The following is a 25,294-nucleotide window of genomic DNA, read 5'->3' on the forward strand; positions in this document are numbered from 1 at the left end:
GCCAAGCCAGTTGGATGCATCTATGCCCCAAGCTAGCCTAAACTGGCGGGGCCAACTCCATAGTGAAGGTACCTGCTCTTTTTTCCATAGCAAGCATTATTTCATCTCCAGTGAAAGTAAAACCTTTCTATTAGTTCAGGGAACCCAGAATATGCATGGCTCCTCATTTTTTTTTTCATTAAATTACACTGTTACCTATGGCCTGTTATTTTACTAGAGCTTTACACACTTTTGGAAACCCACTTTTGAAGTCCTCAACTTGCAATGGAAGAATCCTGCAAAATGTTCTGGGTTTACCCTGATTTTAGCTGACTGGCTCTGTGCCTGCATTAAAAGCCAAATGAGGTAGATTTTCAACTGGCAGTCACATTAAAAAAAAAAAAATCTATTAAATCTACATTAAGTTCTCATTAAATGACCTTGGTCTGAAGTTTTGCTACTGCATTTCTAGGATGGAGCTGCTGCTCTGAAGCCTTCTGTTCTGGCTGAGAACCATATGTGCTTTAAGGGGGGGGCATAACAGCGTGAGGTAATCGTGACATGAAAGCTGTTCGTTACTTGGGATCTTCAACTATCTCTGGCTGTGGTGAAGGACAGTGTTTCTGGTTTGCTTTTGTTGTCATCCTTTCAGAAAAAGTATTTGGGTAGGCATATGTTTTAAAGCTGAAGTGCTGAGGGTCAGACAGCTCATTGGACTAATCCCATCTAAAAAATTTTGAAGGTGTCTTCCTCCGAAGGGCAGCTGTCCCACAGCAGGGTGGTTGCCATAATCCAAGCACAGCCCTGCTTCTTCCAGGTCTGTGCACTTCAGTGTTTTGTTTCTCCCTCTTGAATGTCACCTGAAATAGATTGCAATATTAATGTCATTGTCAAGGGAGTCTGTTTTGTTTTGAATGTATGTATATTGCTCCCTCTTTATTGTGAACTAGAACTTATTGCTTGTTGCTGCTTTTTGCTTTTTATCATTTAGGGCAAGTGACAACATTTGTTGTTTTGCCCTGGCTGACCCTTTTTGTTCCAGCCTTTGGCAATGTTGTTGGTTACTCAACTTGAAAGGGCAATTGCTAGTGTTAATGCTTCCTGTAATCCAGTTACATGATGAGTGGTGCACACTGTGATTTAGTATGAAAGCCAGCAGTGGGGGTTATTTTTTAAAATAAATCAACACTGTTGCGGCTCTGCAGAGGGGAGGAAACTGAATTCAATCTAATTTCAGTGATTTGAGGTCCATTTTCTTCATGATCAAGGTGGAGAGGTAGGGTGAATGGATGCCTAATGTAGAACTATTACAGGGTTACATTTTGTGCTAAGGACTAGACCATCTGACAAGCAAAATGTTGCCAATGCACAGCAGAGAGCTATGAAGCCAAGAATTCTGCAGGTATTGTGTCAAATGACGTTTTGTGATTCTATCAATAAAGAACACATGTTAAGAAGTAATTTTACTGAACCTGGGAAATTGTAGTGCTTGTCTGCCTAAGTAAGGAAGAGGAGGGATTTATTTTTGGGGAGTGAGTTTTATATAACTGAAGGCTTTCCATCACCTTACCCAGTATTAAGTTTCTGTTGATATTGTGTGTGTGTGTTCAGTGCACGTTGTTTGTTGAGGGAAGTAAGGACAACCATAACTATAAATGCTTTGGTGCTTACCCTTATGTTCTGTTTAGCTGTCTCTTAATGACATGAGACCAACTCATCTGAAAAATGCTTGGTTAAGATATGGAATTACATAATTTTTTGTAATACTTGAGTATTCTATTTGTATGGGTTTATTTTGGATCTCAGAAACTACACTTATTGAACATTTTAGAGAGTTAGTAGCTAAATAAACAAAGTTCTCCAAATGTTTGTTTTTATTCCAAGTCTTCCCAATACTGAATGTGAGGACAACAAAGGTCAAGGCAGTACATGGAAAGTAGAAATAGTCTGTGGATAACCACTTATGATTAAAAATGTTGCTGTCTAACACTCGCTAAAAAACCCAAACATACATATATATATATAGTTAGGGCTGAACTTGAGACAAAAGCAGAAGGGCTTATAAAGGTTACAGCTTGGACTGGGTCTAAACTATCCCCTCATGAAGGTGCTAAATATCATCCCTTCTAACTTGATATAGTTTGGTCTGCCCAGAACCTTGCTCAGGCACACAAGTGTGTTGTAGTAAGATTGGACCAAGCTCCTCAGATGTTTGTTGGGTTTTTTCCACTTCTGTCCTGTGAAGTGTTTCAGAAATATAAAGGTAAGAAACTTGCTCAATATATCAAGATTTTCCTTTTCACACCTCACTATTACTATACACTTTCTTATATAAATATGAAAATCTGTCTCTTTCTCTGTTGCTTAGAAAGGCCACAGCACTGTACGGTAACCTAAAATTCAGTGCCTCTCTTTAGTTTTGATTTGTTTACAGGAGTGTTACTGAACTGAATTGATTGGTGTTTCTCTCAGCTAATGACAATAGGATATAAGATTCGCAGGTAGCTGCACAGATATTCTCTTTGCCTTTTCCATGGTAATTTGAGTGAGGCTGACGACATCAGAGCTATCGCTCTGCCTTACTATTACATCTGTTTTGTCACCAATGGTTGAATCATCTATCTTCAAGCACACCGAAGAGCACAAGGAAGACCTTCAGGTGCTAGTGCCTTGAGAGGATTCAGTAGAAGAGTAAATCCCACAAATGTATCTATATGTAGATATCCACAGGTGAACTAGCTATTCAAGCTTCAGTATAGGCAGTGGAGATCTATCCTATTGGTAGTCTATTAAGGTATCTAGCACTTTTCTAAACAATTTTTTTATTATTAGGGAGTTAATATAGGTCAGGGACCATATTCAGTAGTCAGACTGGACGTGATTATCCTGTTTTGGAGATTAGTTCTGACATAGGCCATTTCCACATCAGTTTTGTCACTGACAAAGTACCAGATGCATTTAATCTACTAGTAGAACATAGTTGTCTTGTCTGCTCCTGGGTGATCTGAGTATTTACCTAATCCCAAATGACTGTAAGGACAGGATTTCTATCGATGATAGTGGGTGTGTGAGCACCAACTGCACACTTGACTGCTTACATATTTACATACATTCATACACACACACAGACATGTACAGTATCAAGTCTTAGAACTCATCTACCTTATTTGTTCCTATATTTTATTTTGTTATTCCTACCACTTTTTTCTGCTGGAAATGTCTATTTTTCTGATTCTTTATTCTTTCTGTAAAGCCATGGCTTCCACGTGGAATGTCATCTCTTAAGTTCCTCTAGTAACACAATGTCCTACTCTCTCCTCCGTCATGTATCCACTGAAAACTTACTTTTGATGCAAGACTTGCTTCTTCCTTTTAAAGATTAGACAAACAAAGAGAACCAGACTACAAAATATCCTTTCTTCTGAACACTGAAATTGCCTCTGTCTGGCTTTGTTGGGAGTGCCATAAGAAGAACTGTATGAGGAGAACTTGATAAATAGGTGGGGGCATCCAATCCTTCCAATCATAGTCAAAAAAAAAATGTTTTTCCTATAGGTAGATTTTTATGGAGACATTTAATATAGTTTTTTATCTTCATAAAAATGGAACAATGTCTGTGGAATTTGCTTTTTACTTTTCTTTAAATGAAAAATGCATGTTTCTTCTCACTGGTATTTTGGTAATATAAGATGCCCTCTTTTTCAAGGCCAAGTCATAGAGTGTCGAGGTAGGCAGTGGGTCTGCTGAATGCCTGACAGAGCAGATGGAGTTCAACCTTAGCCAGATCGTCCCGTACCCGTGGGAAGCCTGCATGCAGGAGGGCATACCACAGATAAGGAGCAAGGACAGCGAACATTTGCTGCAAGAAACATGAAACTGTTGACCACAGATAAGGAACTGTGTGAATCATGTTCAAAAGTAAAACTTTAAGAAAGCTATCCAATCATGTACCGTTGCTATGGGTTTAGCCAATTATGTTGAGCTTGCAGTAGTTGTAAAAGATATATAAAGTATGTAAAAAAACAATAAAGGGTTCCACTTCTTTTGCTTCTAACTTGATTATTGATTATTGATTGTTGCTTAACCGTCTCTACTGAATGAGAAGAGTAGGATACAGAGAGCTCTTTGAGTCACAGCACCAAGCTGTGTGTGATCTTTCTGCCTACCAAAAGGTAAATGGCCTTCTGAGAATCCCAAGAAGAGAAGATGCTCTGATAATGTGTTTTCACTAATAACCTCTTCCAGCTTTCCCCAGTTGTCCACTCTACTGACTGACTGTTTTTCCATAATCTATTGCTACTCTTCCCTGATATTGAATACCTTGCCTTGATAGAAGATAGTGTCTTCCTTTTTTAAGGTGTGTGTTGTTTTTTTTTTTTTTTGTTAGGAACTCTTCTGTCTTTCAGATATTGTGGCAGCCTCTGCTGACACAGCATCCACTCCATTAACTGGCACTGTAAGGCCATGGTGATCAGTCTGTAAATTTATATTTAAATGTTTCTGTCTCAATCTGATAAAAATGCATAGAAGTCTGTGAGAAACTTTGATAGCTGAGAGTGATCTATTAGACCAGAATTTTAGGATTGCTTTCAGCCTACCACAAACCAGAAGTCGTCATCTGGAAGGGAAGAGAGGGGTGAGGAATGGATAAGGCTGGGGATGTTCTTACAACAGAAACGGTTTGGTTTTGCTCAGGCACTGTCTACCATCCATCATGTGTAGTGTGATACATTATACTGCAGTTAGTTTGGGAGTTATTCAAAATGGTGATTTCTTCCTATTACACCCTGTAAAGAAATGTCCTAATTTTCACTGGGATAAATGTAAATGTATGTATATGTGGATCTATAGCTAGATGTAGTTATACTATATTGTAATAATAGAAGTGACAAAGTAACTGCTTTTTGAATATTGTATGGACTCAGCCTCAAGTGTGTCAGATCCAGACTCCTAAGGCCATTTACCTTCTTGTGCACAACAGCTTGGTGCTGCTGAGTTGGAGGGCTCTCTGTAGCCCACCTTCCCATTCAGTAAAAGTACCCTAAGCTCCCTCCCTCTGTAGGCCTTGTGAAGAGGTGGTCAAAATACTTTTGGAAGTATATTAAGCTATGAAATGTGGTGAGGATAAGGAAAAAGATATGTTATGATTGACAACAAGTAGTCCATGAAGTGGCAGGTCAACCAGTGGTGGGGCAAACAGCCAAGCTAACTGTCTGTGAAACGCAACAAAAAGTCAGATGTCACTTTGTCACTTAACATCTGTTATTGTGAGCCTAAGAGAGGAATTGGCACTGGGCCAAGCAGAGGAGGCATAAATAGAAAATAATGTCTTTGCAGTGACTTTTCCAAGGAGCTTTCTGAAAAGATCTCAAAATCCAGTAAGGTATCAGCTGTGTCCCTCTCCATTTCCAGGTCATGTGTTTGTCTGGTGCTTGGAACAACAGAAGACAAGTGCCATACTGATAGTGCTGTTTTAAGACCTTTATAATTACAGTGCTGAGTTGTTAACAAGCTCTAAATGTTAGTCACACGTTACAAAAGTGGACAATATCAGTCAGTACCCTTGGTGTGATTGTTATAATCACTCTTGTGTCCTTTTACACTTCACAACATCACCCCAGACATCAGGTCTTCAAAGTATTTGGCTCAAGTCCACCTTGTAATAAGAGATTGATGCTCACCATTATCTTATTTCTTTCTTAAGTAATTATACTAGACATAACATATCTGCAGCAAGCCTTGCTAATAGACCTAGTAGCCTGCAGCTCTGTCATTCTGCATTTTGTTTGCACAACAGAAATCTAGAGTCTGCATTAGTTGGCCTCATTTGCTTTCTGCTTCCTTCTGTGAGCTTCAGCAGGGGTAATTGCATGCTGAACCATTATCATGCTATTGTGTTTGCTGTCAGTCTTTGTGGAAAACAGGAAAGATTGCATTAGGTTGTAACAAGCACTAAAACCTCCTTAACGAACTTCTTTTGTCATCTGACTTGCAAGATATTTAAAAAAATGTTAGTGTGATATTCAGCAGTCCAGTGCTCCAATTGCTTAGCTTACTGCTGGCAACTGTGGGGTTATTTTCTGTAATATTCAGTGGGATGCTAAACTTGCACAAAAGCTAGTCATACCTTTCACAAGTTGCCCAGATCCTCTCTGGTCACACAGTTTTATTTTTCCTGCATTTTTTAGGGAAGGGAAGGTGTTTCTTGGAAGTCATTTAGTGTTCTTCGTAAGCTGCACAGTTTAAATGAAAACTGGATTTCAGGAGCAGGCATGTTGTGTTTTTAAGCTAAAGCCTAAAGTTTAATTGACAGCACTGTGCAGTTAATCTGTAATAAGGTAAGTGTCAGCTGTTCCATACTACTTCTTTCAGCTGTATATTTCTGTAACTGACCAGTCCCAGCTATAAAGTAGACAATTGTGTGTAGCAGAACAGAATTTATGTTTCTCCATTCTTGAAATTTTTTGGTTTTGTCCTCCAGGAAAATATTTATCAATTGATTATTTTTTTTCAAAACAGAGATTTTCCATGAAATTGGATTGAATTCAGACAGAATTGCAGCCAAATCAAAGATCTTCACTTGTGCGTAAGCATTTTCAAGATATTTAGGAGGTGCAGGTGGAACTCAAATGTGAAAGTCTATATACCCAAATGTGGGAGACCTGGCTCAAAGCCTTGCTCTAAAGGAGGTAGAGGAGAAAACTAATCCGAGTCTTATTTCACGTGATCTAGTCACTGAGCTAAGGGGTACGGGGTACCACTTATCTCATACTCACAGATGAAATTATTTGTTTGACACAGAACACATCACTTCAGTCAAATGAAAATTTGGAGAAGTATTGATCCTGTCCTGATCCAATACAAATTTCTTGTATGTGTTTTGATTTGGTCTCCAACAAAGGGAAAAAAATTACGAACAAACAAGACCCCCTGCTGCCTCTTTCTTATTTACATGCCCCCATTTATTCCTCTGATTGAAATAGGCTTCTGTACCATTTCTGTGCCATGCTGTACTGAGTTCCAGGAGAATAGACCCAGAGTTTTGGACACCAGTGGATTTTCCGTCCCTGCTCTTTGTTTGCCTTCTTTATGACAATGCCCAAACTGCACTTTGGGTGTTTCAGTGTTCAGCTTCGGAGGCACTCCTTACTGCTTGGATCTACACTGACTCCGTTACCCTGAACAGTACAGAGAGGCTCATATTTCAGGAGTTTAGGAGATCGGTATACTGCTATCAATGTTCTGTTTTCCTTTTACAAGTGAGCTGAAACCTGTTACTGCCTAAATTTGACTAAGGAAAGGGAGAAGTTTCTTGGCACGCAGACTTCCAGGGATCACTGAAATCACACATACTTGAGGTCCAAAATCATAAATGAACAAAATAGCCCTACTGGGGTCATGAGACCCACCAGTAAACAAATCAGTGACTACTTCCCACAATAAATCTATGTGTTGTGATAATGTTCAGGAACAAAGGCTGAAGAAGCACTGGGGTTTTTTTCAGTTCTTCTAGCGCCCTCAGAGCCCTATCTTTGTGAAAACCTAAGACCCCTACAGTAACATTTAAAAGGCAGATAAAGGGCACTCAGATAGAAAGACATCAAGACAGCATGTTTCCTTATCAATCAATGTTTTGTTGGATCTGGCAGTTCAGCCTCTGGAATAATCCTTTTGATTCTTCACTTCTCATATTGTTGTTAGGAAAAGTGACAACTTCTATAAAGTTCCTCAATAGATGGCTCATAATGTATTATTGTATATAACCCCTTAAACTAAGCCCTATAATAATTGGTTTTGAAAAAGAAAAATAATGTCTTTTTGGTATCATCACTGCATTCATTTGTGATATTTTTAAAACACAGTGACATTTTGAATCAGACAAACATCATTAGGGAGCAGAAGATGATCTTTTGGACCCACATTTTAAAATGCTCCATAGATCAAGTATTAGTGCACTTAGCTATGTCTTTTGCAAAAATAATAAATATTTAATTCTGAAATGAAATGCACAGGCCGGGAGGATACTGGAGTTTGAAAGTGACTGCATAGCTGTTGACTGAATGATGATTTTTCAGTCACCTTAGTATTGAAATGGTACATGCAAAGGGGAATAACCCAAGGAGGTAAGCAGAGACGTACAAAGTCTCTGTCTGACTTGTTACTAAAAGCATTTAATGTTTTGCTGTCCTTCCTTTGAAGGTCAGTCATGACTGACAGTTTGTAATGGAGCTAATTCTTACTGGTCTCTGCTGCACAATAAACTAGCGGAAAATACTTTTAGTGGATACATTGCTTTGAATCAAGTATATGGTGGTAGCATCATGAAAAGCGGGGGGATACATATCAAGACTGCTAATAGCGTTGAATAGTGAAAGAAAGTGGTGGACTGCATATGTTATACCTATGTTTATCTAAACATGAATTGAAACAGATTTACATTTCAGACTTCATTAGCTGTTGGAGAATAATAGTGGAATGTCTGCTTTGTACAGATTTGGCTGAGGCTATGCATTCTCCGTGGGAATGGTCATTGTGTAACAAACTAGCACGGAAATCAATGACAATATAAATCAAGTTTATTACATTTACAATATGCTAAAGTAAATTTTTCTTAATTTACACAATGTCATTTATTGAATTTGATTTCACGGTTTTGCCCGTTTTTCTGTTGGTGTTTTTAGAACAAGAGGTTTTTGCTGGTACTAATTGTACAAGTAACCTTGTTTACTTTTTGAAAACACAGTGAAAGAAATAAGGATCACTTCTGGTGCGGTCCTGTGCTGTTCTGGCAACACTTACAGCTTTCTTCACTGTTTAGCCAAATTGTTGCTGATATGATTTCTTCATGGAACACATAATGTCTAATTAAGAACACTGCTCTGGAGGTTAACCTTTACAAACAGATATGTAATAATTTTTATTACATGAGATTGAAATATCATAACAGTTTAATTTCAGGTACTGTACCATGTAGTTCTATAGTAGTGCAGTCTTCTGAGCTGATAGATCATTAAAAAACAAATGTTTTGGGTGAGTAGAAGAATGGCCTTAAATACTGGGCTCTTAGAGCCTTTGCTTTCTTTAGGCAAAATAAAGCTAGTATAAGATCTATATTCCTTATCTTAAGGTGATGATGAAAAATAAGCATGAAGCAGACATTGTCCCCAAAAGCCCTCTCATAGGCTTTCCCTAGAATAGTACTACAGAATGCTGTGGCTCTGCCTAATTTGTCATGGTAAGAGTTTATACAGGCAATAGAAATTAACTTGAAAATTAAAAATACTCAGTTCCTTTCCTCTACTCTTTTCTGTTTAAGCCATAGCTACCATAGTTAAAGACCTCTCCCCTTTTTCCATTCCCTACTATGACATAAACTTCGTTTTAAGTGTTTCTAGGTTGACCCTGGTAGAAATACTCTCTTAAAGGATGGCTGGGGTAGGAGGAGGGAAGGTGGTTATTACCTGTAGGAACACCTCTCTGGCATGCTGTACTTTTGTGGTTAAAACAAGAGACTATTGACTGGAGTTAGGAAACAAAATAAACTGCAAATTTAAAAGACCAATCAGATAATGAAATAGCAAGAAAGCTATTGAATATTGATCAAGAAAAATATTTTAAAAACTCAACTGACCACTCTAGAAATAGATAAGGCAATAATTAAATAGATAATTTGAAATCCATGCACTAAATAAAAAATTTGATTGTAGCTTTAATTTTTAAATATGCTTCCTAAGAATCCGCCTGAAAATTGATATAACCTTTAATAAAATAACAGTAATGTGAGGCTTTCAGCAATTAATGAATTAGAAAACCATATGGATGCCTTAAGTAGAATAATAAATGTACCATACACAAATGTAGGACATCCATAAATCATTTATGATGTCCCTTCTCATCAGTTCTTGGCTCTTTGAGTCTTAATTGAAAGCCAGGGAGGCTGGATATTAGAAAAACTAGATTTGTTAGTTTGATAACAGACAACTTTCATTAAAGCATTAATTAATTTTAGAAGGCTGAGAGCCTGATACATTAAAAATACTTGCAGAGCTACTACTTTAGTCGTGGTTTTTTTCTGTTTTAATTACTGTCTTCCTCTGGTCAATGAGTTATTCGTGTTCTACTTTAACTTGCTCAGCAAGCATGATGGGATACCATTGTGTCTGTAGAATTATTCTCTTGCCCAAACAGTTCCAAATGCTTCAAACGTCCACTTGGTACAGTAACAAAAGTAAGATGGCTATTCTTACAGTAACTGTGAGTGAGCTTATTTCCTCTTTCAAAGGCAGATATTTCGAGGACCTGTGTTTATTCTATGCACAGTCCATCATGCCAGTAGAGAGACAAGAGAACACTGCAGAAAATACTTCTTTTTTTTTTTCTTTTCGCTTTTCTCGTATTTAAACATACTAATTTAAACTCCATTTTTATTAACTTTAATAGTTTTCTTCCTGGAATCTAAACTGATTAATGAGATGGCCAAAATAAACAATTTGCATCTTTCTTATAAAATAAGAGCACAACATATATACTGAAATTAATGTGAGACTTAAACTACAAGCTTACTCTGTCAAAGAGGTGCATGTCTATGCCAAAATGATCAGAGCTGCTTTAACAAAATACTTTAGGACAATTTTTAACAAATAACTCGATCAATATTGGTTCTAAAAGTATAAAAGGTTTAGTCTGACAATAATATTACTCAGTATGAATAGCACATCTCTTTGGTGGTGATACACTAAGAAAAAGTGGAGATAAGCAGCTTATTTTCAAGGATCGTATTTATTTGTGTCCAGGTATTAAGAATAGGATGGGTTTATAATTAATTCTCCATTATTCAAAGTGAGCGATTAGGATGTTTAGATAATGAAAAAAACCTTGATAATGTAATATAACAACAGTGAGGTCATGATGTAGATATACTGGGCACATATTTAACTCGCATATATCAGAGCTTGCTGTCCAAGGCCTAGCATCAATGCACAGAGCTGGTCATCTCTAACCAAAAAGTTCCTTGGAGTCCTAGTGCTGGGGAATGTGTTGCAGAACCTTAGGTGCATCAATATCGGTGCTGAGTTATGGTATCCTCCTGACTGAGCTACCACTGCTTAAGGGCAGCTTTGTGGTGTATCCACATTTATGCGCCATTAAATTGAAATCCATGAGCACTGACTGTGTTTCTACGCCAGGGAACGTCTTTCTAGACCAGACTCAGATGTTCCCAACTGTCCTATGCACAGTCAAACCCTTTCTCTTTTCTCCTGTAACGCTACCAGTTTGTTCAGCTGGGGAGCCAGGTGTGTTCAATGGTTGGCAGTGTTTTCTCTTGGCCCACATCAAATTCACTTTTGCTTTCTACCATTACCTTTCAGTGGACTGTAAAAGTGACTTGGCTTACAGCTGTAGGCATTCCTAAGGGCTAGCCAAAATTTCCTTGCATGTCCTGTTTGACTCGTGGGCTGCCAGTTGACCAGTCTTCATCTGTTAAGAGCACAGCCCTATAAATTCTTTTCATTAAAGGAAAGAAACTTTTAACAAAAAAATTCAGTGCTTTTGGCATGTTGCATATTCATCTCTTTTGATCAGTCACTGAAGAAATTAAATATTTCAGAAATACATATCTGCTCCTTGAAAGGACTGTTCAGTCACTGTGGCCTCATTAACATCTTGTGTGTTGCCAGTCCCAGTGATCCAGCCTTTGCCAAACAGTTGTATAAGTTTGGCAAAGGCTGCTAGTTTTCCTTTGTCTTGATGTTATAACCCTCTCCATCTGTTGCTCTACTGTTGTTGATCTTTGCTCTCTTGGCCATGTTAGTACTATTGTAGTTTCTTCAGTTGGAATAGAAAGGTGTTGTCTATACTTCTTGGCTCCAATATGTAGTAATTTTATTTTTTTTTTTGGCTTGTCTACTTTAACATATAAGCTACATCTATGCATTCTTAAATCTTATTCTGCCTGGAGGCTGACTGGTTCTGCCTCTCTTTGCCTTTCTTTTTCTTTCCCTTGTCTCTAATTGTGGACTTCTTTCAAAATCACTTTGAGGCTGATGAAATACAAAAATACCTTTGTTTTGATATCGCATCAGCTGCCCACTAGTTAACAGCTTACTAGTTATAGAGTGGATCACACATTCCTTGTAGCAAATGAGCTGTACAGGAGGCTGATCAAGAACCACTGAAATGAAGTCTTCCGAGTCAAAAAGTCAAGGCAGAGATATCTCAAAAATGAAGTTCCCCTTTGTGCAAGATTTAAGCCTTGCCGGGATGAGAGAGCACGTTGTCGTTGCCCCTCCCCCACCCGCGCCTGTCAGGCTGGAAGTCGGACACAGACCCCAGCTAAAATAACAAGAAATTTAATACAACAGAGTGATAGAACAATCTGAACAACAACAGTATCAATGGTAACAACAATAAACAGCAATAACAGTGAACAAGACAAACGATATACAGAGAAATACCGCTAGCTGGTTTACGGAAAGCAAAGTTCCCTCCTGAGCTCGCCAAAGAGCAAGGAAAAGGCTCCGCCCCTGGACTTGATGTCATGGTATGAATAACCCGGCTGGAGATCCCTTCTCCCTCTCTCTCTGCTGGGGAAAACTTTACTCTATCCTGGCTGAACCAGGACAACCTCTAAATAATTTTGAAGTTTGAGGTAAATTTTTGAGGTAAAAAAATTTAACTGTGCTAAAATGAAACTATTTAGACCCTTTAATTGGAATGTGAAGAGGAAATGAGTCATGCATCACAAAATGGCCAAGAACCCAGAGCTCAAGGCATAGAGCTATAATGGATGCTCGGGTTCCAGTGCCTCTTTTGCCACATCCTGGTAGAACTCAAGAGTCACAGGAAGAAGTTAGTTAAATATCCAAGTAATGTTATTTGGTGGTTTTGTTTACATTTTAGGATAAACATGAGACAGGGTCACACAGGGATTGTCTTCAGTGCACTTAAGATTGGTCTTGCCTTCAATACATGGGAGTTCCAGAAGGCCAAGTCTCTTTTAGACACTGAAATGTTTTGCTCCCCTTTCCAGATCAATTTTTATTTAATTATTTTGACTGAGTGGAATCTGTGGTGTTGGCAGAAAAGATTTGTCTGGAAGTCTAGTCACTCAATCATGTGGCATACGGAGGACAAAGCAATAATTCTTTATTCTGAAGCATATATAGATCAGGGACTTGAACTGAGGTCTCCCATAGCCAATATAAAGCTCTAACCGCAGATCTGTTGCTTGTTCTGCAGCAAGTTGATCTTCAGGTATTCAGCATGTTGGCTTTTAGTGAGATTATAAGCAATATATTATTTCTCAGCAGTATAAAATTCAAAATTTTGAGAAGAAATTCTGGGGACAGGAGCTGGAGGAAGAAGCTATTCTTAGCTGTTCTTTTTCTAACAGCCTGTACAAAGGCAGTGTATCGGCACGAGTCTCAACACAGATTATCCTGGTAAGGTTATATTGAGTTCCTCATACAACCTAGATAGCTGGGAGCTTCTGCATTCTTGCTAGAGATGAAAGTTGAAGGAAACACTATAAAGAAAAAATGCAGACAACTGTTTCTGTACAGGGAGATGTCCACGTGCAGTCCGTGTGCTTTATCTGGTAAAGTGGGAAGGCAGAATTTGGTTTTCAGAGGCAGTACTAGACAGGGTACATAAACAGAAAGGAATGAATAAAAGTGTGGTGAATCTAGCACACTCCATTATTCTGTGTTTGGAAAGATCACTTATTATCCGTGGAAGCCTTTTAAAAATTCTCATGTATAATCAGGAATCATTTAGTTGAAATCATAATGTCAACTAGACAATCATTTTAGCCAAACTTGCGCTACATTACTACTTCATTGTTAATTTTTTCCTGAATTATATTTTCTTCTGAGACTTAGAAACTAATACTACTGATGGGAATTAATGTGAAACTTACGAGAATAAGAATTCTAACTGCTTGATACATTTTATGTTGCCCAGTATAAAACTTGTATTTCTCTTCATTTAACCAGGCATGTAACGTAACGTAATACTCTCAATCCCCTCATCATCCAGCCTGTATTTGTGCATGAGATTGCCTTGGCCCATGTGCAGGACCTTGCACTTGACCTTGTTGAACTTCATGCTGTTTGCACGGGCCTACCCCTCAAGCCTGTTGAGGTCCCTCTGAATGATATCCATTCTCTCCAGCGTGTCAGCCACACCACACAGCTTGGTGGTGTTGGCAAACTTGCTGAGGGTGCACTCAATCCCACTCTCTGTTGCCATCAAAAATGTTAAACAGCACTGGTCCCAATACCAGCCCCTGAGGAACACCACTGCTCACCACTTGGACATTGAGTTGTTGACCACAACTCTCCGAGTGCAACCATCCAGCCAATTCCTTATCTACCAAATGGCCCATCTGTCAAATCCATGTCTCTCCAATTTAGAGACAAGGATGTTGTGTGGGACTGTCAAATGGTTTGCACAAGTCCGGGTAGATGATGTCAGTTGCTCTTCCCTTATCCGCCAACGCTGTAACTCCATCATAGAAGGTCACCAAACTTGTCAGGCACAATTTGCCCTCAGTGAAGCCATGTTGGCTGTCACCAATCACGTCCTTATTTTCCGTGTGCCCTAGTGCAGTTTCCAAGAGGATCTATTCCATGATCTCGCCAGGCACAGAGGTGGGACCAACTCAGGTCTTCCTTTTTTCCTTTTTAAAAATGGGGGTTATATTTCCTCTTTTCCAGTCAGTGGGAACTTCACTGGACTGACACGACTTGTCAAATATGATGGATATTGGCTTAGCCACCTCATCTGCCAGTTCCCTCAGGACCTGCGGATGTGTCTCATAAGGTACCATGGACTTGTACATCTTCAGGTTTGTTAGATAGTCTCAAACCTGATCTTCTACAGTGGTCAGTTCTTCATTCTCCCAGTCTCCACCTTTGCCTTACGTGTCTTGGATGGTGTCTTGGATGTGTGACACTTGGATGTGTTCTTGGATGAGTCATACTTGCTGGTGAAGACTGAGGCAAAAAAATCATTGAGTACCTCAGCCTTCTCCATATCCTGAGTGACCAAGTCTCCTGCTTCCTTCTGGAGAAAGCCCACATTTTCCCTAGTCTTTCTTTAGGCACCAGCGTACCTACAGAAGCTTTTCTTGTTGCCCTTGGCAGCCCCAGACAGGTTTAATTCCATCAGGAATTCAGCTTTCTGAACCTGATCCCTGGCTGCTCAGACAGTTTCTCTATATACATCCCAGCCTATCTGTCTGCGCTTCCACCCTCTGTAGGCCTCCATTTTATGTTTGAGCTTGTCCAGGAGCTCCTTGTTCATTCATGCAGGTCTCCTGGCATTTTTACCTGACTTCCATGCATCGCTCCTGACCTTGGAGGAGGTGATCCTTGAATATTAGCCAGCTTTCTATGCCCCCCTTTCCCTCCAGGGCTTTATCTCATAGAACTCTGCCAAGCAGATCCCTGAAAAGATCAGTCTTCTCTCCTGAAGTGCAGTGTAGCAAGCTTGCTGCATGCCCTCCTCACTGCCCTAGGGATCTTGAACTCCACCATTTCATGGTCACTGCAGCCAAGGCTGCCCTTGAACTTCACACTCCCCAGCAACCCCTCCTTGTTGGTGAGAAAAAGGTCCAGCATAGCACCTCTCCTTTTTGTCTCATATCACTTGGAGGAGAAGTTTTCACCAATGCATTCCAGGAACCTCCTGGATTGCTTATGCCTTGCTCTGTTGTCCCTCCAACAGATATTGGGGTGCTTGAAGTCCCCCATGAAGACCAGGGCTTGTGAACGTGAGGCTGCTCCTACCTGTCTATAGACTGCCTCATCCACTTGGTCTTCCTGGTCAGGTGGCCTGTAGCAGACCCCCACTATAATGTCTCCTGTCCCTGCCTTCCCTTTAATCCTGACCCATAAGCTCTTGGTTGGCTCCTCATGCATCCCCAGGCGGAGCTCTGTGCATTCCAGCTGGTCACTGACATAGAGGGCAACACCCCTGCCTGTCCTTCCTAAAGAGCCTGTATGCTTCCATTCCAACACTCCAGTCGTAGGAATCATCCCACCTTGTCTCCATGATCCAAATAAGATTGTAGCCCTGCAGGTGTGCACACATCTCTAGCTCCTCTTGATTATTCCCCATGCTATGTGCATTTGCATGGAGGCCTTTAAGTTGGACCCCCAGTAAAGCTTACTGATTTAATTTTCATCTACTCCCTCTATGACTTTACTGTGTGCAAGTCGTGTAAATCTTTTAATCCTTTCCTCATCCAACCCTTGTCTTGTCTTTTGTTTTAACATGTGCTTGCGTTTCAGGCTGTGGTGGGGCAAATATCTAACCCAAAATCTTTTACAGTAAATTCAAACTTGGAAAAATACTTTAAATAGCATATTCATCTTCTTTGATCGTGCCCCTGTATAGCTGCTGGAAGTGAAGCTCTTCTTTCCTCCTTAGAGTGCTGCATTGGTCTTCTGCATACTTCTGACTGTGCACTCATCCCTTCTCACATCTTCTCATTCTTCTCATGCTCTACTCTTCTACCCTCCTTTTTTCATCTCTTCAGAGCTACCCCTCACCCCGGAATATTACCAGGGTCTTGGCTTGCCTTTGTTTTTAAGTCACCTTCACCTTTGCCTATCTTTTCCCCTCTGTCTTCTGCTCCTTCCTTTATTCTTGAAGCCTCAAATAATTTTACTGATCTGTTTTTCCTCTCCATTATTACATATTTCTTATCTCACACTTCTCTTTTTTTCCCTTGGTAGTCTTCCCCTCTGCTGTGCACACTCCTTTTTTCACCAGGGCCCTTCTGTTAACAGATCTCTGACAGTGTTATGGACATGCAGACATTTTCTTGAACTCTGATGTGCATCTTTTCACCCATATACTGTGACAGTATGGCAGGTGTTCTCAGCTCTGGTTTTAGTTAGATGTTTTGGTCTGGGTTTTTTTATTATTATTTATTCATGGCAAATAATAAACAGTGGTTTACTGTCAGTAAATCTAAACCTATTTGCTTATTTGCTCGTGTTAAGCTAGGAAAAACTCTCTAGAGAATATTCCTGCTCTTGGTATAAGGTTGCTTTGCTTTTGCAGTGCTCCACAGACTTCTGGATTCCATGTGCTGTGGTGATTATTGTGAAGCATGTACACTGATGTACTTACAGATCTGGAATTAAATGATAATATAAGTGATTTCTGAAAATGCCATTTCAACTTGGGACTGAAATATACTTTGAAGTCTAAGATTAAATTTTGCTATTTTTGATAAAGTGGTATAGAAAAAAAAAATATATTCACTTTGAAAAGGTTCATGTTTGCCTGTTTACTAAAAGAAACTAAATTAATGTCTGCTCAAAGACAATAAAAAAGTTTCCCAGCTGAAGTGAATATTCATTTAAAATTAATTTATTGTAAGGTGTCCATGTCAACGGTCACTTAGCAATATAAAAATATGCAGTATTTTTTAAGTGTAGGCCATTGAATAGATTGAATTTGTACTCTATGGAGTTTTGGAGGAAAATGTCTAGTGAAAATATGTCAAATAACAGTATCATCCACCAGATGTCCCTGTACTCTTAGGTGGTAATGAACAATATTCATTCAACTGTCTAATTACTTTTATTAAAGGCAATTTACACACAGTGTATGCATTTCCCAAGTCTCTGTTAACCACTGTGTAATAAGATAATGAATAAATAGCAATTACATTAACAGCATTTGAGAGCTGTAGTTACAAAAATAAATTACAGGAACTCACTGTTAAGTTTCTACTTGCCATCTCAATTTTGTGCTTTTTCTTATCTTGGGAAACAACATGCCTTTATCATGCATTGCATGGTAGAAGTGAGAAATACCGATCTCTTCCATTTTTAATTATATACATTTATAAATAAAAATACAATTAGTCATATAAATATTACCAATCATTATGTTCTTACCTGCTTTATCTGTAAAAGACTCTAAGTTACAGAACTAGTGAGTTGAAGTAATGTGGCTTTTGTGGAGATTTCTTTTAATTTTGGTAGCTATTGGAGCAGACTCTAGTCGTGGTGCCTGCATTCCTGCAGGGTGTTTCATTTCTGTCAACTGCTCCATCAGCTTACCACACAGCATGCTCCAGCCAAATGCTCGGTTATCAGCCATCCGTGCATGTTGAGGGGCTACAGCAGGACTATGCAGTATCTCTTTCTCCAGGGGGGACTTAGGCTACTGCCCTGAAATCTGTAGATGACCATACCCATGGTGGGAACTGGGCAGGTCTGCCAAGATGTGTGCCCTTAAGCATCATAGCTGATTAGAAGATACAACCTGACTTTTTAGCAATGCCACAACACAGGCAGCACACCTCGTCCTCCTTTTCTCTGGGATGATCAAGCTGCCAGAAGAGCATCTGAATCCCTGCTGAGAACAAGGCTCTGGCATGATTAAGAGATCCCACCCCATGCCTTCACTCTGGCAGGTCTACATTGGTGGCCATCCTTGAAGAAAGAGCTGGCAAAAAGTGGTGACAGGCCACTTGGTCACAGGACCTGTGCCCAAGCCCTCCTTTTGTTTTCTGTTCAGTGCCACCGTGGCATAGCCCAGGCTGGCGATGTGCAGTCCTGACAAGCTCTGCAGACCTTCCTCTACCTGTCTGCTATTGCCTATCTTGACAACTACTACACATGGCTGAGGCCCAGCTAAGCACAGGGGCTGCCTGGCCTCCTGCCCATCTCTGCAGGGGGACAGCACTGCTGACAGCTATCATGCTTGGGGATAAACACCCACAGTCAGGGAGCAGCACTTTGCCTTGGAGTTGCCTCCTTTAGGGTACAAAGGAGGTACGTCCCTTGGGGGTGACAACCTGCCTAGTGCTCCCTGGGTCATTTTTTCCTCTCCTTTTTACTACAAGGAGCTGGTGGATGATGAAAGGAATCAAAGAGGGCTTCTTGGGTAGGACTGTGTGGGAAGAGCACAAGATGTTTTTGTTAGCAGGGCCTGGGACAGACACTAAGCAGACCCAAGCACTCCTTGAAGTATTAACGTACCTAAGGTGTCATGTAGACCTGACTTTGGGCCTGAGGTGTTCCTGCAAGAATCCTAACAAATGAGTGGGGACAAGCTACAGGTTTACAGAGCCAAATCTTGCGTACCCGCTAAACAATACACGTATGGAAATCCCATCTTGAACAGGAGCCATCTCTTCATTCTCGTGTAGTCCTGTTTCATGGAATTATGCCGGTGCTGAATGCGCATTTGCAAGAATGCATCCTGAGTTTAGTCCTGATGAGTTAACTTAAAAGTGTGGACAGAATTGCAATTTTATAGTTGTAGCTGTGACTCTCCAGATGTTTCTGTGTTTGGAAATGTGTTGCTTGATTAGAATGTTTGGGTTTAATAAAGGTTTTATAACCAATCTGCTGCTTTTTAATCATAGTTACAAAGTTTTGCAAGATGCATAGCCTTGAAGATTTCTGTTGAATATGTATGAATTTATTTATAGGCATTTCTGTTATCTTCTGCCTTTTAAAAAAATTAAATGGTACCTAAAAAAATTCTTATTAAAACCAGGTAAATGTCCATTGCCCATTAATAGTGCCTTCTGATAATGATGATAGAGTAAATGATACAGTTGCTGTTGTTTTTCAATGTGTTTGTGATTGTCATTCAATATATGCCTCCGGCTTTCCTGATCGGTGAGCAGTTATGTAAGTTTTCATACTAGATACATATATTGATTCACCAGTAGGAATTCTGTCTTAATAAGAGGACTGCCTTCTGGTGTCTAAGCACTGTAAGCTTGATTAAGTAAGGGGAAATCAGTGGGAGCCAAAGGAGGCAGGAAGGGAGTCAGAAAGAACAAATTTCTTAACTAATTTGGAGAAAATAAGCTGCTTCTGAAAGCAACAAACATCCTTATCTCTGTGGATGTGCTAAGAGTTTGACTTTCCTAAACTAAGATATCAACTAACACTTTATTACATAAAAGTGTATCTTGTATTTATGTATGTTTTCGTGTACATATTTCAAAATGGTATATTGCATGGAAAGTTAAGTGTTTTCTTTTTACTTTTTGGTTGCAAAGTTTTCCATTTCCACAAGGCATTATTGTCTCTCAGGACGAGCTATCAAAAAAAAAAAAAAAAAGTTACTGCCATAGTCCAGTAAACAAAGCATGAAAGGTTATTTCAAGTCTGAGTATCAGAAAATGCTATTTAGATTTTAAAATCCATAAATCAATACAAAAGTAATTTACTTTTTCTCTTTTCTTCTCCTAAATACATTTATTTTTATTGAAGTATTTTCAGTTTGTGATATACTATGATATTAATGTAAAGAAGCTTTCAGGAAGAAGGTTTAATGGAAGTAAAAGGTTTTACGTGCATTTTAGCCCAGCAGAGTGAACTGAATTTATTTCAGTCCACTGAGCTAACTATATAACTTAATCCTGTTATTTTATTTGCAGTTTCCTGGATTATCTCTAGCTCTTTAATCTCATAAAGTACCATGTTTATTAAACTGCTTGCATGGGCTAGAGAAAGGCATTGGCTGAAAGATAAATAGAGACCACAACATTTCTTGCACCGCTTTCTTAATTTGAATGTGGGAATGTACACTGCCTACTGTAAAGGCAGTAATGAAGCCTGATTATGTAAGTACTTGTAATTGTTAAATAGATTTTGTGCTTAAACCTAGAAGGAATGGTATAAAATAGGTAAAGGTATAATAACCAGGTTGTAACTTTGCTCTATTTTAGCAATATGTTGCTATTGCCGCAATAAAAGGGCTCTTTTCTGTAGCTACTTGAAAATGCTTATTAGCTTTTAATGAGCTAAATTTCAGTTTACAGACCAATCTAGCATTGATTAATTCTACAATGATGGTAGTTATGAAATATTACAATACTTGTGCTGATCTTCTATAAAGTATATAACATACAAACATGGTTGAGTTTTGGTCAGCAATGGCCTTTCTTTATAAAATTTCTTCCATAACACTCTTTTCAGAGGACTTAAAATCCTCTTACTGTGACTTCTTGGAGTTGTGTTTACTGACAGTGAATGTAACACCTGTCTTTAATCTGGTAGAGCTTTATGAGGAGAGTTGACAGTGGATTTTTGAAGTGAGGGAAAAATATAGACAGTGGAAGAGTTGTTTTAAATATGTGTTAACTATATACATTTGGTTAACAGTAGTTTAAGTGCTACTGTAAAGTCAAAATATGCTAGAAAAAATGTGGAGCAATTCAGCAATTCTAAGTGTTATCTATATGATGCCTGTACAATGGGAAAAAAGGTCTTGGATAATATACGATTATTTTTTAAATTCTTTTCTCTAATGCTTAGTGTACCTTCATGCCCATATATTTTTCTGTTATCTTGGTGTGGATTACAATATTTAGGAGTATGAAAAATACCCGTGCGTACTTTGGGCCTGCAGGTGTTTCTGTCCCAAATTCTAGACACTATTTTGTGTATCTGGGGATCCATTCAAATGCTGGAGCATCTATTTGCCTGTGTCTTACTGAGGGAAGGTAGGCAAAGGTCCCATCCTATGGGCACTTGCTCAAACTGAATACACCTTAGATAAATAGCTGCACAGGACATGGTACTGTCCTCGTTTCTACTTGCGTGATAAAAGGCTCCAATTCACTGGTAGTTTCTGCCTAGACAGGACTGAGATCTCAGGACGTAGGAAAATGAAAGCTACAGGCCAGCAGTGAGTGCAGTATTGCAGCACAGCCAGATGAACGAGGAACGTAGAAGGGACTGAATGAGCTCTGTTTGTTTATACATTGTCATTTTGAGTCTTATGACTAAAGTATGTAGTCTTGGAGCTCTCAGATTTTAGTGAGCATGGACAGATACCTTTTTTTTATTTTGAATAGCTGTCAGGATTAAATCTGTGATTCCAGAATACTTTCTGATAGCTACAATACTTGCCGTTGCTCAGTGTGGCACTGAGATCTGCCTGAGGGCTCCCTCCCAGACCACTAGAGCTGTCCAGAGAGCAACTGTCCTTCACTTCTTGTCTTGTCCTTTCTCTCTTCCCATAAGGGCACCCACGATATGCTGTTTTGAGGACAAATCTGATTTTCAGTGAACTAATCTGTTTACATTAGGCTTGGCTCTATCAATGACAAACAATATTGAGTCTATTAAATAGCATCTTGGTATTTTAAAGCATTTGTGTGTAAGTTTTGAAAAACAGTGCTTGAAGGTTGTTTATACAATGAAAAAGGCAATTCTCCTAACTTAGTGTATTAGTTATTTTTCATAACATTTGGATCACAGTCCAGGATAGATGTAATATATTCACAAAGGCAAAGATCCAGGAAAAACCTTTCCTTCAGCAGAGTAGTGGAAGTGAACAAAATGTTCCTGGTTCTTTAATTGCTTCTCTTTCTATGCCTTGTCATATCACATAATAACATGAAATAAAACAAAAGTGCGTCTAATCTTGTAGCACTCATTCAAGCTGAACTCCTACATGCTTCAGTTTTAACCTCTTCCTTTTGGTTGTGCTTCTTTTGCTACAATAATAGAGGTAAAGTACCTGTGACAAGTGGTACCAGAGAGGGTGGCACATGGGAGAACAGTAGTTTACTTGGATAACCATGGCCTTGTTAAACTTGTTTGATTCAGTTTTGAGGAGGAGGTTGGGAGAAGGATGATCTTCTGAGAGAGTCGGAGCTCTGCCCCAGAGCCTGCTGCCTTTGGAGCAGGGCAGCTTCTGACACACATTTCTTCTGACCACAACCATAAATCTGTCAAGGTGCACTCATGTTTAAGAAACTGCCACACTATTAGACATTTTAGCCAAGCACTTCCATATTTTCAGCCTCTATAAAGATCATTTTCATTCGCATCTGTTTTCTGGTTTGATTACGTAGCCCCCCCTAGAAGCAAAATAAAGACACATTTATGGTGCATGTTGCAAAGAGCTAGCTGTAAATGAGCCAGATCATGTCTTAGAAGCAGTGTGGTCATGATCACATAGTAGCCATAGCCATGGTTAACTTGTATGTTTTAGGAAGCTATGTGGGTTTCTCTGTGCTGCACCTCAAATTGCTGTGACTCAGCAGGTGGCAGCTGTGGACATTTGATGCACCAGAAGGGACCATGGGGCCATAAAACCACCTTTCTGGTTCTTCACCATGAGGGTGAATGGTGCTACCAAATGTCCTCTGAGATGCAAGATCATAAAATAGCTAGCAAAACAGGGCTTCTGTCATAAACAGGACTTCAAATTTGATGCATTTTTTTAATATATATATATATATATATGTGCCAAATAGTATATGTTTATTAATAATCATGAATAAGAGGAAAATTCATTCTTAATTCCCTGAAATATATTAAACATTAAAAGATGGAATGAAGTTCTGTTCAGGAACTTCAGCATAAAATGACATGAGGTACTCTGTGGGAGATGTTGCTTTATTGCTCGTAAATTAAAAATTAGTATTTTTTGTAGTAGTTTGGTTATTATTTTCTAAGAAGGAATTGCTAATTGTTAGTAACTAAGTAAAAACCACCAAATACTGGTATGATTAAATATTTACTGAATAAATAACAGGGAACAGAATGCAGGACTTACCTCCTTCTATGCCTAAAGCAGTCACTAAATTGCAGAGACACAGTCACATTTGTTCTTTATCTCTCCCCTCAAAAATCTGGGCTTCTTATCTATACACTGAAGTGGCTTCAAAAGGATGGATGGAGAATGCTGGCAGTCCTGGAATAACCTCAGGCTTGTTAGACAACATTCATTCTTGGGAAATGTGGTTTGAAGTCTCTTTGTAAAAGGGAGGATATTGGACCCACATCTTTTTTTACTTTGGGTTACATCCCTAATCCCTAAATTACTACAAGGAAGGAATAAGGGTATACTGTATTGGGTGTAGAAACGGGCTAAGCATAAGCAAGCAAGCAGAGTCCTCCCCAGAGCTTTAACTATGAATCCTTCTGATGTAGAATAGGAATTAAACCATGTCACTGTCCACAGTGACCTTAGTTTGGTCACCAGTACCAACACAGATTTTATGCATGACCTGACTGTTTATGTCTTGGTCTTCCCTCCATTCAGACAGGATATTATTTGATTTTGCCATATAGAGAGGTAGCTGCAAATATACATTCATTAGCAGTTCGTGAGTTTCTCAAATGCAACAGTAATGACTTTAGAACAGAAAAAGCCTTTAAAAACTTAAAAACGGTATGCACATATGTCTGATGAGGTGCTTCCAAAGTGAATTTTCTCACACTAACAGCAAGGAAAATCCATACTCCCCGAGTTTCATGGAGAAAAGATAATGGTTGAATTGCCTAGCTTTCTGGGTTCTCATAGTTTCAGTTTACGATGGGTTTATATGACATGGTTGAGTTCAATAGCAAGAAACTCGATCCAGAAATATGGTAGGTGTTTTCTAGTTCCGTGTTATCTGAAATCAGATAATTCTTAGTCCATAGTTAAAAGCAGTCAGTGTGTCTAGATTTGAGCAAAATCACACACACTTTGCATTAAAATCGGAGTTCTAGGAAACTAATTTGTTTTGTTACTAGGTACTGTAGAAGATCCAAAGAATAGAAATTTTATATGCAGGTTATCTCCTGAAAGCTGTAGTACTTAAAACGAAAATCACAATACAGGCTTGTTGATATTATGTCACAGGTAACACATTGAGTAGGTTAGATCTGGTTTTACCTAATGAAGATGGATCATTTGTTATGAATCCATCTCTTACAAAAAACATGACATTAATATAACCATAAAAAAATCTGACATGATGAGATATGCCTCTAATAGAAACAAATCTACATTTCCTTCTATGACAATTTAAGGAAAGCATTCCAGTGAAACTATTGGTAAAACTGTGAATGAGACTATAAATATGTTTATTATTTTTTTGACTGAAAGCATTAATTTGCAGAGGAGGTGCTGCATACAGATGTTGCAGGTAAGGCAAAAGCAGGACATGAAATTACAGTTTGCCATCTGTTTTAACAAATTAATTTTTCCAGTTCTGCTAGTCAAAATTTAAAATTCATGATTAATGCATGGTGCTCAGTTTGAAGCTGTTGGAATGACAGACTGTTCAGCACTGAATTCTACTACAGCTAACAAGACAGATCAGGGAGGTCAAAGCTTATTTTCTGTAATCTTGCACAGGCAAGGAAATCCTTCTCTTCATCCTTAGTATATTGATTTCAGAAAGCTCGCATCATCTCCAATATGTTTTCTTGGAAAAGAGAAGGTTATGAGAAAGAGATGATTGGTAAGACTCTATTAGTATTTTTCAGAGGCTGGTGGTTAATTCAGATAATCATCCTAAACGAGAGAAAATCTGTAAGCA

General features: G+C 38.9%; 1 protein-coding gene across 5 annotated transcripts in view; it reads left to right on the forward strand.

Annotated features, from left to right (window-relative positions):
• The window catches only part of PTPRR (protein tyrosine phosphatase, receptor type R), a 159,516-nt gene that overhangs the window by 15,407 nt on the left and 118,815 nt on the right, over nucleotides 1-25,294 (forward strand). The window contains exon 1 of one of the 5 annotated variants that reach the window (XM_026867831.1): nucleotides 4,105-4,151. The exons of 3 other annotated variants lie outside the window; for them this stretch is intronic. Coding sequence is in view for 1 of the 2 variants with exons in the window: in XM_026867830.1 (XP_026723631.1) it covers nucleotides 20,540-20,590 (51 nt within the window). In the remaining variant the exon portion in view is untranslated. Of the gene's footprint in view, nucleotides 1-4,104; nucleotides 4,152-20,474; nucleotides 20,591-25,294 lie in introns of those variants that run through there. One more of the 5 variants, XM_026867830.1, reaches the window with a different exon arrangement.

This window comes from Athene cunicularia, assembly GCF_003259725.1.
Source record: "Athene cunicularia isolate RWA chromosome 1 unlocalized genomic scaffold, athCun1 chr1_part2, whole genome shotgun sequence".
Taxonomy (NCBI): Eukaryota; Metazoa; Chordata; class Aves; order Strigiformes; family Strigidae; genus Athene; species Athene cunicularia.